The 15,438-nt window shown below is 41.8% G+C and overlaps 1 protein-coding gene across 1 annotated transcript in view; it reads right to left on the bottom strand.

Moving 5' to 3' along the window:
* The window catches only part of BICC1 (BicC family RNA binding protein 1), a 199,964-nt gene that overhangs the window by 116,796 nt on the left and 67,730 nt on the right, over positions 1–15,438 (bottom strand). The window contains exon 3 of the mRNA XM_053311857.1: positions 15,013–15,082. Within this exon, the coding sequence (XP_053167832.1) occupies positions 15,013–15,082 (70 nt within the window). The remainder of the gene's footprint in view (positions 1–15,012; positions 15,083–15,438) is intronic.

The raw sequence follows: 15,438 nt of genomic DNA, 5'->3' as shown, positions 1-15,438 counted from the left end.
ATAACCATATACAAGATGTCAAACTTGAAGCAAACACATAAAAATATAGTTGCTGGGATAACACATTCTCAGATCTTATGTTACAGGAAATTGAGTGTAAAATACTCTTCATGTTCACCTATGGGAAAACAATCATAATTTAGAAACTCTTACTTGTGACTAGGGGAACAAAACTTTGGGAAGTCCAAACTCCAACATTTACCTCAGTGACTATAACTTCATATGCAGGAAACCTACTATTTTCTGAAAACAGCAAATATGAAGTGCTAGATTTTAAAAAATCAATTGTGGATATGAGGGCGTTATAGACATGGGAGTCTTGCAGGTCCTGCATAAATTTCCCAAGTCAACAATGGACATTGTTTAAAATCTTTGGACACACACAATTGAATTGAATTTTATTGTGGTCAGTAGCCAGCTGTTAATACGCTAAAATCACACAGAATACAAGCAAAATATGTAGTCTGTGTGAATTCAATATACATTGAACTATCATAGATTTATTGCTTTTAGTTAGCTGTTGCAGGATACTACAGGCTGTGGCACAGAACCTAGCCACATTATATATGATACTAGCTGAACCTGCACAGAGCATATGTGTGCTAGGACTTTGTTGCTCTCCTCGCCCACTTAGATTGGCTTAGATTATCCTCTCACCCAATTGGTCTTGCCCCCGCTAACCCTGCACGATGATTATCAATCTAGTTGGATACAGACAATTGAGGCCAAAATGGCTATCTTGGGCCTCTCCCCCCAGTCTTTGCTTAGCATTTGTTATGATCAGGCAAACGCAACCATCAAGCAGTGCATTGCAGACATTGAGCGACAAACTGATCTCAGCAGAGTTCCAAAATTTTACATCAGTGACGGGCTCAGATATTCTGCTTCTCCTGCAGCATATCTCAATCAACTGGAGACCCTAAACCATAGAAGGGTGTTCACTTTGGCTCGCTGCCATGGCCTCCTCTCAGCAGTGCTATAAGGCCGCTTTAGAAGGATCCCTTTCGCAGAGAGCCTGGCTCAGGACAGATAGAAACTACTGAGCATGTCCTTCTATACTGCTCGTTCTATAAAGATATCCGTGCCTCACTTATCTTCCCATTGTTGAACAAATATCCGGGTCATCCAAGCCAATTCTATGGATTCCTGCTACTCTCCGATTCTAAGCCTGCCATTACATTAAGAGTGTTGCCAGGTTTTGTGTGGCTGTAATTGGCATCAGTCAGAGGTTGACGGGCTGTGAGCCCTTTTAGCCCCAATCTCAATCCCGGTGACTCTTGATAGACTTCATATTTGCTCACATCTCCTTTTTCTTTGATTGTATTGTTCTTAATGCCTTTTTAATTTTTGCTTTTATTGCCTTTTGTTATTTTTAAACTGGTTTGCTCAGTTTTATTAATATTTTATGGCCCCTATTGATCATTTTCTCAGTTTTTAAAATCCTTTAAAATAGAAATAGTATTAGTTAATTATCCTTTTTAAAAAGCTTTTTTGCCCTTTAAGTATTAAAGGATATATATGTGATTATTTTATCTATTTTATACACATAATCATTCTTACTTTTGGACTTTTTATGAATTTTTTCTAAAATCCGTAATTACTATCAGTCCCTTTAACACTAATCTGTATATGAAATTTTATGCTGGTCTTTGATCATAATAAAGGTTGATTGATTGATTGATTGATTGATAACTGTGTGGGCAGGGCTTGCCACGTACACCACCTTAGTGACACAGGAAGCTGCCATATACTGAGACAGACCATAGGCCCATCTAGCTCAGTATTGTCTACCCAGACTGGCAGTGGCTTCTCCAAGGCTGCAGGCAGGAGTCTCTCTCAGCCCTATCTTGGAGATGACAGGGAGGGAACTTGGAACCTTCTGCTCTTCCCAGAGTAGCTCCATCCCCTAAGGGGAATATCTTACAGTGCTGCTCACACATCAAGTCTCCCATTCAAATGTAGCCAGGGCAGACCCTGCTTAGCTAAGGGGACAAGTCATGCTTGCTGCCACAAGACCAGCTCTCCTCTCCTATAAATACACTAGTATATATAGTGCATTATATATATACTAGCTGGGCAGAGAGCATCTGTGCCTCTAGTTCTCCCCCCTCCTTCCTGCCCGCCTCTGCCATTTTCTTCCCCACCCACCCCTGTCACCACTTTCTTCCCCCACCTGCTGCCATTTTCTCCTCCCCGCCATCATTCCTGCCTCACCCGCAAGTCTGTCCACCGGTGTCACCACTTTCCTCTCCACCTGCCCACAGCTCACTCGTGAACTCTCACGAGAGCTGCCACACATGGGATTAGTGACGGGTATGCCTGAGGGATAGACAGATGGTGGGATTCTGATCTAAGAGGAGGAGAGAGACAGTTCCATAGATCTGCCTGGTGAATTCTCTACAAGGGGCAAAATAAAAGTTTAACCAATGTCTTAGTAAGAATAATAATACATAAGAACATGACCCACATGAGTATAGCTTCGCATATGACGTGGCAGCAAACTTGGTTTTATACTTCGTACACTCAGTCAATTTAAGTTCCCCCTTGACAGTACCCTGCATTGTTTCAAGTTTATGTTTGAAGAGGGATACCTTTTCAAAAAGCCAAAATCATCATTGCTAGCACAGCATCAGGGATGCAAGCTGAATTTTGACTCTGAACTCTAAGTTGCGGGATTGTAGCCTTCTACCTCTGGGTGTTCTCCTTCCTCCATTCCTCAAATATAGATAGAAAATGAGAGAATGCCACTGGGGGTGGGAAGCACTCCAGCCTTTGCAGCTCCAATTCAACTCTTTAGTTTTATACATTGTGCCACTCTTAAACAGCTGCAGACATGGCTCTAGAGGTCACTCCCAGTCAGCAAGGAATAACCAACAGAACTGCACATCCTTTTTCCATCTCACTTTTTCCTTCTTTGGGCAAATCTACGTCCAAATGAAAGCCATGAATGAAATCTGCTTGATGCAAAATCCCACACCAAAGCTGACTGAATACCTATGAGTAGTTCAGTCGTCATGGGGACCAATGAGGAAACACATCTAAATGCCAAGAATCACACACACACACAATGCTTAGTGAACAGCTGTAAAAATCAGATTTATGTTTTATACCTTGGGAACCAAAAACTTAAGAAAATGCTTTTTTAAACAAAATTCTGCTGACAAAAGTGTACAGGCCTCAAGCAGCAACCTTGATTTCTCCTTCCATTAGTGGGTTCTGACACCAGAACATACCAAGCAAGAGGACTCAGCTGCTTAGCAGGTAGCTATGGAAACTAAGAGACACATGGTAAGCATGCAGTAAAAGCACACGAGATAAGACTGTAGCCACGCAATTTAGACTGTTTTCACAGCTGCTGTCTCCTTGTTTTGTTTCATTTCTGGTCAAAGTAGTAAGCAATGCCCTTCCTTTCTAAGCGACTTGGAAAATATACAGCCTGAACACAAAGAGGATAAACATTCATAAACACAAAGTAATGAGATCATCTCACATGCACGGAAACCCAAAAGTTGCTTATTGAGCGCATGTGATGTTATCTCTCTGAATGTTTCATGTGGAGAGCAGAAAAAAGCATCTTGTAAGATTACCATCCTACAATCTGTGTACTGCCCCATGCATACCACATTACTAATTTGCTTGTCCACTAACCTTAGATTGTTCCCAAAGGAACTTTGCTATCAAAAGTACTCTTGATATGGTAGCTATTCAGCATTTCTTTACCAACGTGAGTAACCGTACCCCTTCAGTGCTACAAGTTTTTGTTCCAAGCCTATTATTATTATTACTAGTATTTTTAAGCCCGTTATGATAACGGGCGCTAGCTTTCTATCCCGTCTTTTCTGTCTCTCTCTCTCTCTCTCTCTTTCTGTCTCTTTTTTTCCCCCTTGTCTCCTCTCTCTCCCTATTTTGTTGTTGTTGTTGTTGTCTCTGTTTTTGTTCTTCTCCCTTATTTTGCTTTTACTTTTTGGGTGTGTGTGTGTGTGGATGAATAACGGCCAAAATGGCCCATGAGAAGGTCGCCGCCCCCGCCTATCGCCCTCCCGTGCACCCAGCTGCTGGAGCCCACCTTACCCGCTCCAGCCCGAAGGAGAAGAGAGGAACTCGGGAACAGAGCTACTCTCTGTGTTAAGCTGCTGCCCATACTGTCGCAATGGACGCAATAGGCGTCCTTTGCGTACATAGCGGCAGTTTGAGCAGTGACTTAGCACAGAGAGGAGCTCTGCTCGTGAGCTCCTCTCTTTTCCCTCGGGCTGGAGCGGGTAAGGTGGTCTTCGGCAGCTGGGTGGGCGGGAGGGCAATAGGCGGGGGCGGCGACCTTCTCATGGGCCATTTTGGCCATTAATCTTTTTTGGGGGGGAGCGAGGAAGGTGATTTTGGGCAGCTGGGAGGGCGGGTGAGCAGGCGGCGGCAGCGGCTGTGAGCGGGCGGGGGCCTCGTTGGCGGCTTCGCTGCCACCTCGCCCAGCTTCATTTTGGGCAGCTGGGAGGGCGGGTGAGCAGCTGGGGGCAGCGGCTGTGAGCGGGCGGGGGCCTCGTTGGTGGCTTCGCCGCCACCTCGCCCAGCTTCCCTGTCCCCCGTCTCGGTCTTCCCCCACCGCCATTGCCCTCGCCTTTTTCAGGGCGGCCGCTTCTGGTTGCCTCGGCCTCCTATCGCCGTGCTGCAGCTCATAGCCGAGGCGGCGGCTCTGCCGCCGCCTCGGCCAGTTTCCCCCGCCGCCACACACCGGCTAATGGCCGTCCGTGGCTGTGGGACACTGGTATCTGCGGTCCTGTCTCCCTTGGGCTCTTCTGGGCCTGCGCTTCGCGCAGGCCCAGAACAGCCCAGGGAGGCAGGGACGCAGATCCCCAACGTTCCAAAGCCATGGCCACTCACTTAGCCTTTTATTATATAGGATTATTTTACACAGTCAGACAGGTGTTATTGACTGGTTTGTTTTATCCAGACATCGAGTCCTTCCCAAGGACCTGGGATGCCAGAATTTTATTGTCAATGTTGTTGCTGTTATAGGTATCTTCGCAGAATATAGGCTGTTCCCAGTAAAGCTGCTTTTTGTAATTGGCTGATGGTGATTTCTGTGGCCCATATGGTGTTGAGGTGCTCTTCAAGGTCTTTTGGAACTGCACCCAGGGCGCCAATTACCACTGGGATTATTTTGGTTTTTTTCTGCCACAGCCTTTCAATTTCAATTTGTAGATCTTTGTATTTGGTGATTTTTTTCTATTTCTTTTTCTTCTATTCTGCTATCCCCTGGTATTGCTATGTCGATTATTTTGACTTGTTTTTCTTTCTTCTCAACTACAGTTATATCTGGTGTATTGTGTGGCAGATGTTTGTCTGTTTGTAGTAGGAAGTCCCATAATATTTTTACATCTTCATTTTCTTCAACTTTTTCAATTTTATGGTCCCACCAATTTTTGGCTACAGCTAGCTTGTATTTTTTGCAGATGTTCCAGTGTATCATCCCTGCTACCTTGTCATGCCTTTGTTTGTAGTCAGTCTGTGCGATCTTTTTACAACAGCTGATTAGGTGGTCCACTGTTTCATCTGCTTCTTTACAAAGGCGGCACTTGCTGTTTGTTGTGGATTTTTCTACTTTTTCTCTTATTGCATATGTTCTTAGTTCCTGTTCTTGCGCAGCCAGTATTAAACCCTCTGTTTCTTTCTTCAAGCAACCATTCTTAAGCCATTGCCAGGTCTTGGTGATGTCTGATTTTCCACTTATATTGTGCAAATATTGACCATGCAGGGGCTTATTTTTCCATTTTTCTGCTCGGTTCTTGCCTTGTTCTTTCTTGTAGGCCTGCTTTCTTTCATTGGTGTTGAATAGTTTTGCGTTATTGACCATTTGAAGTGCATCTTCTTCACTGTCCTTGATATATTCTTCAAGGCCTCTTTTCTCCTCCTCTACTGTTTGATGGACTTGCAGCATTCCTCTTCCACCTGAGCTGTGAGGGAGGTATAGCCTATCGACATCACTGCGGGGGTGCAGAGCATGATTGATGGTCATTATTTTCCTGATTTTACGATCCAGCGTCTCTAGCTCTGCCTGCATCCAGTCTATTATTCCTGCAGTGTATCTGATAACAGGTATAGCCCAGGTGTTTATGGCTTGTATGGTGTTCCCGCCATTGAGTTTGGACTTGAGGATTTTTCTAACTCTCCTGATGTATTCACTTCCAATTTTTCTTTTAACTTCAGTGTGTGCAATGTTATCAGCCTGGAGAATGCCCAAGTATTTGTAATGTTCTTTCTCTTCCAGGTTCTTGACCTTGCTTCCATTGGGCAGTTCTATTCCTTCTGTTTTTCTTATTTTCCCTCTGTTCATTATTAATGCAGCACACTTGTCTAGTCCAAACTCCATTGCTATATCGCTACTGAATATACGGACAGTGTTTAGCAGTGATTCGATTTCTGACTGGGACTTTCCATACAACTTCAGATCGTCCATGTTCAGCAAATGGTTGATTTTACTGGATGCTTTAGATGTTTGGGTATCCAAGGCCTTTTCTGTTTATTATTTGTGAAAGTGGAGTCATGGTGATTACAAACAACAGAGGGATAGTGAGTCCCCTTGGAAAATGCCTCTTCTAATGCTAACCTGTCCAAGTGTCTCACCATTGATTGTTAACTGTGTACTCCACATGCTCATTGCTTTTTTTATAAATATCTGAATGTTTTTGCTGACACCAGTTGTTTCTAAACATTTTAGTATTCTTGTGTGAGGTAATGAATCAAAGGCTTTCTTGTAGTCAATCCATGCAACACTTAGATTTGTTTTTCTTCTCTTGCAGTTTTCTAAAATCATTTTGTCAATCAGCAGCTGGTCTTTTGTGCCTCTGGTGTTTGGGCAATTTCCTTTCTGTTCAACTGGAAGCTGTTTGTTAGTTAATAAGTGTTGCATCACTTCATCTGCTATTATTCCAGTTAATAATTTGAACATGGTTGGCAGGCAGGTGATCGGTCTATAATTACTTGGAACTGCACCTTTTGCTGGGTCTTTCATGATGAGATGAGTTTTCCCAGTTGTTAGCCATTGTTCAACATCACCGCCTTGCAAAATGTGATTGAACTGTTTTGATAGTTTTTTATGAAGGCTTGTTAGGTGTTTAAGCCAAAAGCCATGCAGTTCTTCTTCTTCATCATCATCATCATCATCATCTTATTATTATTATTATTATTATTATTATTATTATTATTATTATTATTATTATTTCAATTTCTATACTGCCCTTCCAAAAATGGCTCAGGGCGATTTACACAGAAAAATAATAAATAAATAAGATGGATCCCTGTCCCCAAAAGGCTCACAATTTAAAAAGAAACATGGGTCAGACACCAGCAACAGTCACTGGAACTCCATTTTTATATGGTACTCTTATATGGTACTCCACTTTTATATGGTATTAACTCCACTTTTATATGGTACTCAAGTTTGGATTACGGGTTTTAACTCCAGAGTCATAAAAGTTCAGTTGGGCTTCCTGAACACAAAATTGTTGGTATGCCTAAGTTGTATGGCAACTGCAATCCTGTGATTAGAGGCAGGCTCAGGTTCTGTAGAAGCCAGGACTTGGACTCCAACATTGATGCTTTGACAGCGCATAATGTTCTCCTACTCTTCACAACTACTTATTGTTCAGTCAAATCAGCAAGTTATCTTATGGATAACGATGCTTAATTCTAATCCACATTTCACCTTTATGGATTTGACCATGCTAAATCCTGTATTGTCTAGCGTACTAAAGTTAAGATGTAATTTCTAAAACTTTGTAAGCAGCATGCAAGACCTGTTTCACCTTTGTGATTCAATTTGCATCACATTTCACCTACTCTGAAACCAAATACCTGCAAATGTTTAGTATCTTTATTTATAGGAGGGAATATACTCTTGCACATTTATTTGTCAAATTTTAAGGTTTAACTTCAGGGTTGCTGGATGGGAGATTCAGAGGGACACCTTACTCTGACCGAATTTGTCCTTGTGGTTCAGAATAAATTGAAATACAAAGTCATGTCTTGCTTTTCTGTAGTATTTGTACAGACCTACTGATAAGTCTAAATTTAATATCTGATTATTATGTATCCTGGAAGATCACCTGATTATGTCAACTTCTCTTAGATAACAAGAAAGCTATCATAGCTAAATTCCTGCTAATACCTATGAGGACTTCAGCCTAAGTTCTAAGTGATCAAATGTAATCATTCTGGGTATTTTGATGTATATCCAGTTTGCTTGTTTTATGTATGTTTAGTGAGTTACTGTCTTCTTATATATATAGCTTACATTATGTTTTGCTATGTTTTGTAATTTAGCATTGTTCTCTTTATTAAAGTCTCCTGTCTGGATTAAAAAGCTTTCAGTTATTCTCTCACTCACTAAATTTAAAAGGGATTTTCATCTCTCTCCATCATACATTACTGAGGGTTGGTATGTACAATATGGCTCTTACTCCACATAAGGAATCCCATTTTAAAAAATCTGGCACATGTTTACATGATACACATGTTAATGTAAGAATGTGAAATGGTTCTCAGATATAATCTCCAGCTATTTCCATCATCATGGTAGCAGTCACACCCCAATATTCTCCTCCACACACAAAGTTAAATGGGATTGTTGAGTCTGCTTTGAGAAAAGGGTACCATGAGTCCTGAATAAAATCAGAAACAGCTGTGGTTACATGGAAAATAATTAGAAATATTTCTATGGGGCAGCAGCTCCCCACAGCCACCATGAGATCCCACATGGACTGGCTCCATTACATGGGCTGTCACCATACCTGCCCAAGCAGCTTTCTCAGTTTGAAACCCACTCACTACATAAGAGCTAAAGGTCCGAGAGCACAGCCAACAGGGATAGCAAACAGGACTTTGGAGTTTTGCAAGAGTTTAGAGGGAAGTGTGTGGGGGAGCCTAGAACAAGTCCCTGTGATCACAAGGAGCCCGGTGGAGAAGAGAAGGTAAGAACAAATCCCTTCCTCATTTAAGTACTGATCCCTCCCTCATATTCTTGAGAAAGTCCGTTTGGACAATTAAATAGCTGACCATTACAGCTGAGACCTATCCTTCTAATAAACTATTTCTAAATACTGTAAACAGCCACAACCAGTATGAAGACAGAAAGTCAGCAGGGGAGGGGGCACTTCCCAGTGTGCTGCACAGAGTGCCAGATGTATGACTATTTGCTCCATGGGCAGAAGTTATGGGTGTGTGTTCGGTGCATGGAGCTCCTGGCTCTCAGGGAACAAATGCATTCCCTTGAGACCAAGGTGGCGGATTTGGAGAAGCTCAGAGAGGCATGCAGAAGAGACCTTCAGGGACGTGGTAGAGGCATCCCACTCCAGGGCTGATAGCTCCTCTGCTGTCAGGGAGAATGAAGGTCTTGGGGAAGGAGGACATCAGTCTGAGGAAGAAGGCAATGCTCCTTTAGAAGGGACCCCCTTCCATGGAAGATGAGCCCATATCCTCCCACACAGGGGATACTCCTCTGGGGGGTGGAAGCCTCCTTGTAGTGGGTAATTCGATCATTAGAGATATAGAGAGATGGGTTTGTGACCCACGTGTTGACTGCATGGTGACTTGCCTGACTGGTGCGAAGGTTGTGGACATCACACAGCATCTAGATAGGCTCTTAGGCAGTGCTGGAGGAAAGAAGACAGTTGTCGTGGTGCATGTCAGCACCAACAATGTGGGGGAATGTAGTTGGGAGGTCCTGGAAGCCAAATTTAAGCTGACAGGTAGAGTGCTGAAGTCCAAGACCCCCAAGGTAGCATTCTCAGAAATGCTACCTGTTCCACGTGCAGGTACAGTGAGACAGGCAGAGCTGAGGGGTTTCAATGTGTGGATGAGACATTGGTGCCAGAAGGAGGGGTTTAGATTTGTTAGGCACTGGGATACATGTTGGGGCAAGCAAGGCCTGTACAAAAGGGACAGGCTGCACTTGAACCAAGATGGAACATGACTGCTGTTGCTTAAAATCCAAAAGTTGCACAGCAGCTTTTAAAATGACACCTGGGGAAAAGCTGATAGGAGCTGGATAGTATCTGGTTAGGCAAATGCCACCCTTTAAAGTGCGAGGGTGCAAAAGATGCAGATAAAATAGAAGTGGACAGAGCAGAGCTACATAAAGAGCAGACAAAGCTGTGCCAGCAAGTCAAAGAGTCAAAAGAAAGATAGGTGGGAGGGGTGCCTTGGAGGTGGAGTAGCACTGTATGTTAAAGAAGGGATAGAATCTAACAAGGTAGAAAACCTTTGAGGACCTGAGTCCTCCACAGAAACCCTGTGGGTGACAACACAAGGTCTGAAAGGAAATGTGCTACTGGGGAAGTGTTATCGCCCTCCGGATCAAAACGCTGACAGTGACTGCGAGTTGCAGGAGGAAATCAGGGAGCGGTCAAGGAGAGGCAGGGCAGTAATAATGGGTGACTTCAATTACCCACACATACTGGGTCAATTCACAATCAGGTAATGACAAAGCAGTCAAATTTCTAGATACGCTGAATGATTGTGCCCTAGCACAGTTGGTCATGGAACCAACCAGAGAGAAGGCGACCTTGGATTTAATTCTGAGTGACACCCAGGACCTGGTGCGTGATGTCAGTGTCATTGACCTTTTAGGGAACAGTGACCATAGTGTGATCAAATTCAGCATAAATGCAGGGAGAGAATCACCAAGGAAGTCTAACACAGACACTTTGAATTTCAGAAGAGGAAGTTTCTCCAAAATGAGGAATATGGTGAAAAGCTGAAAGGGAAAATCAGGAGAGTCATTTTGCTCCAGAATGCGTGGAGTTTACTCAAAACCACAATACTAGAAGCCCAGTTAGATTGCATATCCAAAAGGTGGAAAGGTACCGCTAAGTCTAGGAAAATGCCAGCAGGGCTAACAAATAATGTCAAGGAAGCCATAAAAGGGAAGAAGACTTCCTACCGAAATTGGAAGGCCTGTCCAAATGAAGAGAACAGAAAAGAACACAAACTCTGGCAAAAGAAATGCAAGGTGACAATAAGGGAGGCAAAAAGAGAATTTGAGGAACATTTAGCTAAAAGCATCAAGGGGAATAACATAAACTTCTTTAAATACATCAGAAGCAGGAAACCTGCCAGGAAGGTGGTTGAACCTTTCAACAATGAGGGAGTAAAAAGGATTATTAAGGAGGATATGGAGGTTGCAGAGAAGCTAAATGAGTTCTATGCATCCGTCTTCACGGCAAAGGATACTGGGCATATACCTGTTCCTGAACCAGGCTTTTCGGGGATGGAGGCTACAGAACTGAATCAGGTAGAAGTGACAAGAGAGGATGCTCTAAACTGGAAAAATGGAAAATTAGCAAATTGCCAGGGCCAGATGGCATCCATCAAGGAGCCCACAAAGAACTCAAATGTGAAATTGACGACCTCCTTGGTAAAATATACAACTTATCTGTACCGGAGAATGGGAAAGTAGCTAATTTAAAACCAAAAAGGGATCTGGGGCAATCCGGGAAATTACAGGCCAGGTGAAACTCTTTCGGGTAGTGAAATCCAAAACGGATTGTTAGGAGCTCCAAAAGGATCTTTCCAAACTGGGTGAGTGGGCAATAAAATGGCAAATGTAGTTCAATGTTGGCATGTGTAAAGTGATGCACATTGGAACGAAAAACCCCAACTTCAAGTATACGCTGATGGGGTCTGAGCTGTCAGTGACTGACCAGGAGAGGGATCTGGGGGTAGTGGTGGACAGCTCGTTGAAAGTGTTGACTCAATGTGCAGCAGCTGTGAGAAAGGCCAATTCCATGCTAGGGATCATTAGGAAGGGGATTGAAAATAAAACTGCTAATATTATAATGCCCTTATACAAAACTATGGTGCGGCTACACTTGGATTACTGTGTACAATTCTGGTCACCACATTTTAAAAAAGGACATTGTAGAACTGGAAAAGGTGCAGAAGAGGGCAACCAAGATGGTCAGGGGCCTAGGCCACCTTCCTTATGAGGCAAGTAAACACTGTGCTTATATTTGCCAAATGTTTATAAAACTTTTAAACAGCCCACTGATGAGCACTAAGCCCAATGTTTCAACATACTTAAGCAGGTAGCAAGAAGTTAAGCAGGTTTAAATATAAGTCGGATAGTAAGCCGATCTGCAGATGGAGGGCCCACACACACCCTAGCAGTCAGCAGAACTACAAAAGGAAACCATTTGTTTACAAACTGTTGGACTTCATAAACACAGGAAACAATAGAGAAAATGCAAGCCAAAGTAAATGAACAACAGAAATTCAAACTCATATTTCAGAGTCTAAGGAGACAGAAATGGAATAACTGTGGCAAAAGGCTACTTGCCATAAAGAAGAGCAAAAACCTTAGTTAATCCAATCTTTTTCTCAACATGCTTGACCTTTAATTATGCAAGCTATTTCCCATCATTCAGGGAACTGAAGCTAAATCTGAGAGAATTCTAACAAACAATACTGCTGGAAGCCATCATAACTCTATTAGAGGGGGAGAAATGAGGAGGCAGAAGGGCTCACTCAGGGATAGGGAACTGCCATCTCCCTCATATATGGCTCCTTACCCCCATACATTTTCCTGCAGAGGTATTTAATTGCCACGATGCCAGACCAAGCAAAGCATACAGCCAAAAACGAGGTGAGGGCCTCTGAGAACATGTGGCTTGTGAGGCAGGGTGAATATAAACATGTGCATGAGAGAGGGGGCAAGAAACTATTTGGCACTGTCAGAGAAAAGTTGAACTGACTACTGAGTGAAAACTGGATTAGTTGTGTTAAATGGTGATCCCCTACTCCCAACTAGCATTGACTGTTAAACCTGACTTCCATCCAAGTTTGACGATACAGCACATTTTCAAATCTAATCCACTTTTCATAACGCCATGACTCATTCTGTGTTTTTTATTCCCAGATATATTCCACAAGCCCTGACTATGCTATGAAGACTGAGTTGCAACATCACCATGCTTTCACGTATTTATAGTAAGATGCAGCCTCGTACGGAAAAACCAAGATTTCTGAAAGCAAAGCTATTGCTTAAGCCCATCCAGCTATTTCCTTATTTTTTTTTAAACTGAACTGTGCTCAAGTTGCCAAATTCTTTGGAAAGTTTTATTTTACATAACTGGATTCGGTAAATGCTAGTCCCTAAGGTGGACAAAGCCTTTGACATTTAAAAATAAAGCATCATCCAACTGAAAGGCCCATGTTTAAAGCCAGAGATTCTTAACAGTGTAATAGTTTAAAGTAAACCACCGGCAGCAAAAACATAGAATTGTTCATTTTAGAGCCTCTCTGCAAAAACAAAGAGCCTCTCAAAACTCTTTAAGTTACTATACAAACATATGTGGGGGCGGGGGGGAATTGAATGAATTTCACATTTGTATCTCAACAGATTGGGAGACATTTTGTAAACATTGTTAAATTCTTTAACTTTTGATGCATAAACTCTCCTTCAGAATTTTGTCTATTTGAGTGTGTCCTTAACTGGGGTGGTGGTGGGGAGGATATTGTCTTTTCTATCCTTTGTCAAAATATACTAAGGCTGTGGCCTGAATAAACAAGGGCCCAATGTATGACCTTTAACTCAGATAAGTCTCTATATTAAGAGGTTTTTTAATGTAAAGTTTTTTAGATTGTGTCTGCATTTTTGCAGGCTGTCATCTTAAAAGGATTCTTTCCTCTGCAAAAGTGACATCTGCTATCCACGGTTTTCATACATATTTGTACTTATACAAATATTACAGGTTTCTCTGTGACTGGAAAGAGCTTCCATTCACTGAACACAAGGTTAGGATTCTACCCAACAATCTCTAAACATACATGTGAATAATAAAGACTCAAGTCTTTTCTGATCCCAGCTGAAAATAAAATGCAACAATTTCACCTTAGCATTTGTTTCATGTATGCTTAAATGAATTTAGAAGCATCTATTGAAAATAATCTTTCAAAACTAATAAAAAATATATTTTAATAAAGTTTTAAAATACTACCAAGTTTATCCAAAAGCTTGAATTTCATGCTGATTAATCAAGACCTATTGCATTCTACAGCATTTACACTGTGTGAAAATATGGAAGTATACATTCACTCATTCCTAGCATGAAAGCTATTTAAGTGCATGAAAAATTACTACAAGAGTCTTTTTATGCAAGTTTGAACAAAAAGAGTCTGCTATTTAGAATGGTCCACCACTGTATCTTCAATTTCCTTTTCAAGAAGCCATATGAAAAATGTAAACAAAATTAAAAAACATGAAGATATTTCTGCTGGAAAGAGTTGCTTAGATTCTGTGGTACAATTTCAGAGATTAACGAATCAGTGGATAGATACACATCTATTTGTATTTAAAGTAATATGAAAACATGATTCTTAGTCTGCAGCTAAAGATACCACCAGCCAAGCAATTTACTAGATAAAGATTGGCACCTGGAAAACATTGTCTGAACAGGACCAAAGACTTGCTCATATGCTGGCAATCAGGAGGCATAAGTAGGAGTTATACATCACACACATGTCATACTTCCTAGTGTTAAGAAAGAAGTGTTGCACAATACCACACCTGCATTCAAGTGGTAGCCATACCAAAATACTGATGCCCCAATAGCCCCTACAATGTATTTACAATGAGCAACTTCCACAAAGGTCAAATTTTCAAAGTATTCAAAACAAATCATGTGTTGAAATTTGCTCATCTTGGATGAATTTTTTTATTGGACAAGTTGGGATTTTCTTGTTTTCATTTTTACACAAACTGGCACACATTACCTTATGTTAATTTCATTCTGTTCTAATCTTCACACAGGCTACTGACCTAATGTGAGCCACAGAAATAGTAATACTCCACACAGATATCCAAAAATGCAGAATTTGCAGAATTTGTAGGTCCTACGACAGGTGAAGGCAAAGCACAGAAGAAGCCAGAACAGTAATTCACAGCATTCAGGCAGAAGGAATTGAGAATACACTATAAATCTGTCATGAAAGTGTATTCAAATGACCATAACCAACACATTTTACCTTTCTTTGATTTTGCACCAATCTTCAGCTTAGATGGCCAAGCAATCTGGGTGTTTGTTTCTTCCATAATCTGTTAAAAGGACAAACATGCTCAGTATAAATATTTATTGATACAATGGTTTCTAGTTTTCAAAGCACTTCACGTTAATTTTCTTGTAATTTTTACAAGATAATTGTAAGGATGGATAATTGTAAGGATGCGGATGGCCTCAATTATGAGAGCAATGAATGAACCACTGAGAGATCTTAAAGGCCAAGCTGAAGACAGATAATCCTGGAGAGAATCTATCCCTGTGGTCGCTAAGAGTCGGCACCGACTTGAAGGGATTTAATCAATCAGTCCTTACCAACAACTCTTTGTGGTAAGCAAGTATTATTCCTATCTGGCAGTTGGAGAGTCTTGGCTGAGAGGGAGTGGCTTGCCTA

The sequence above is a fragment of the Hemicordylus capensis genome, chromosome 3, assembly GCF_027244095.1.
Source record: "Hemicordylus capensis ecotype Gifberg chromosome 3, rHemCap1.1.pri, whole genome shotgun sequence".
In the NCBI taxonomy this organism is placed as follows: domain Eukaryota; kingdom Metazoa; phylum Chordata; class Lepidosauria; order Squamata; family Cordylidae; genus Hemicordylus; species Hemicordylus capensis.
The sequence above is the reverse complement of the archived record's forward strand: the minus strand, read 5'-3'. Positions and strand labels throughout refer to the sequence as shown.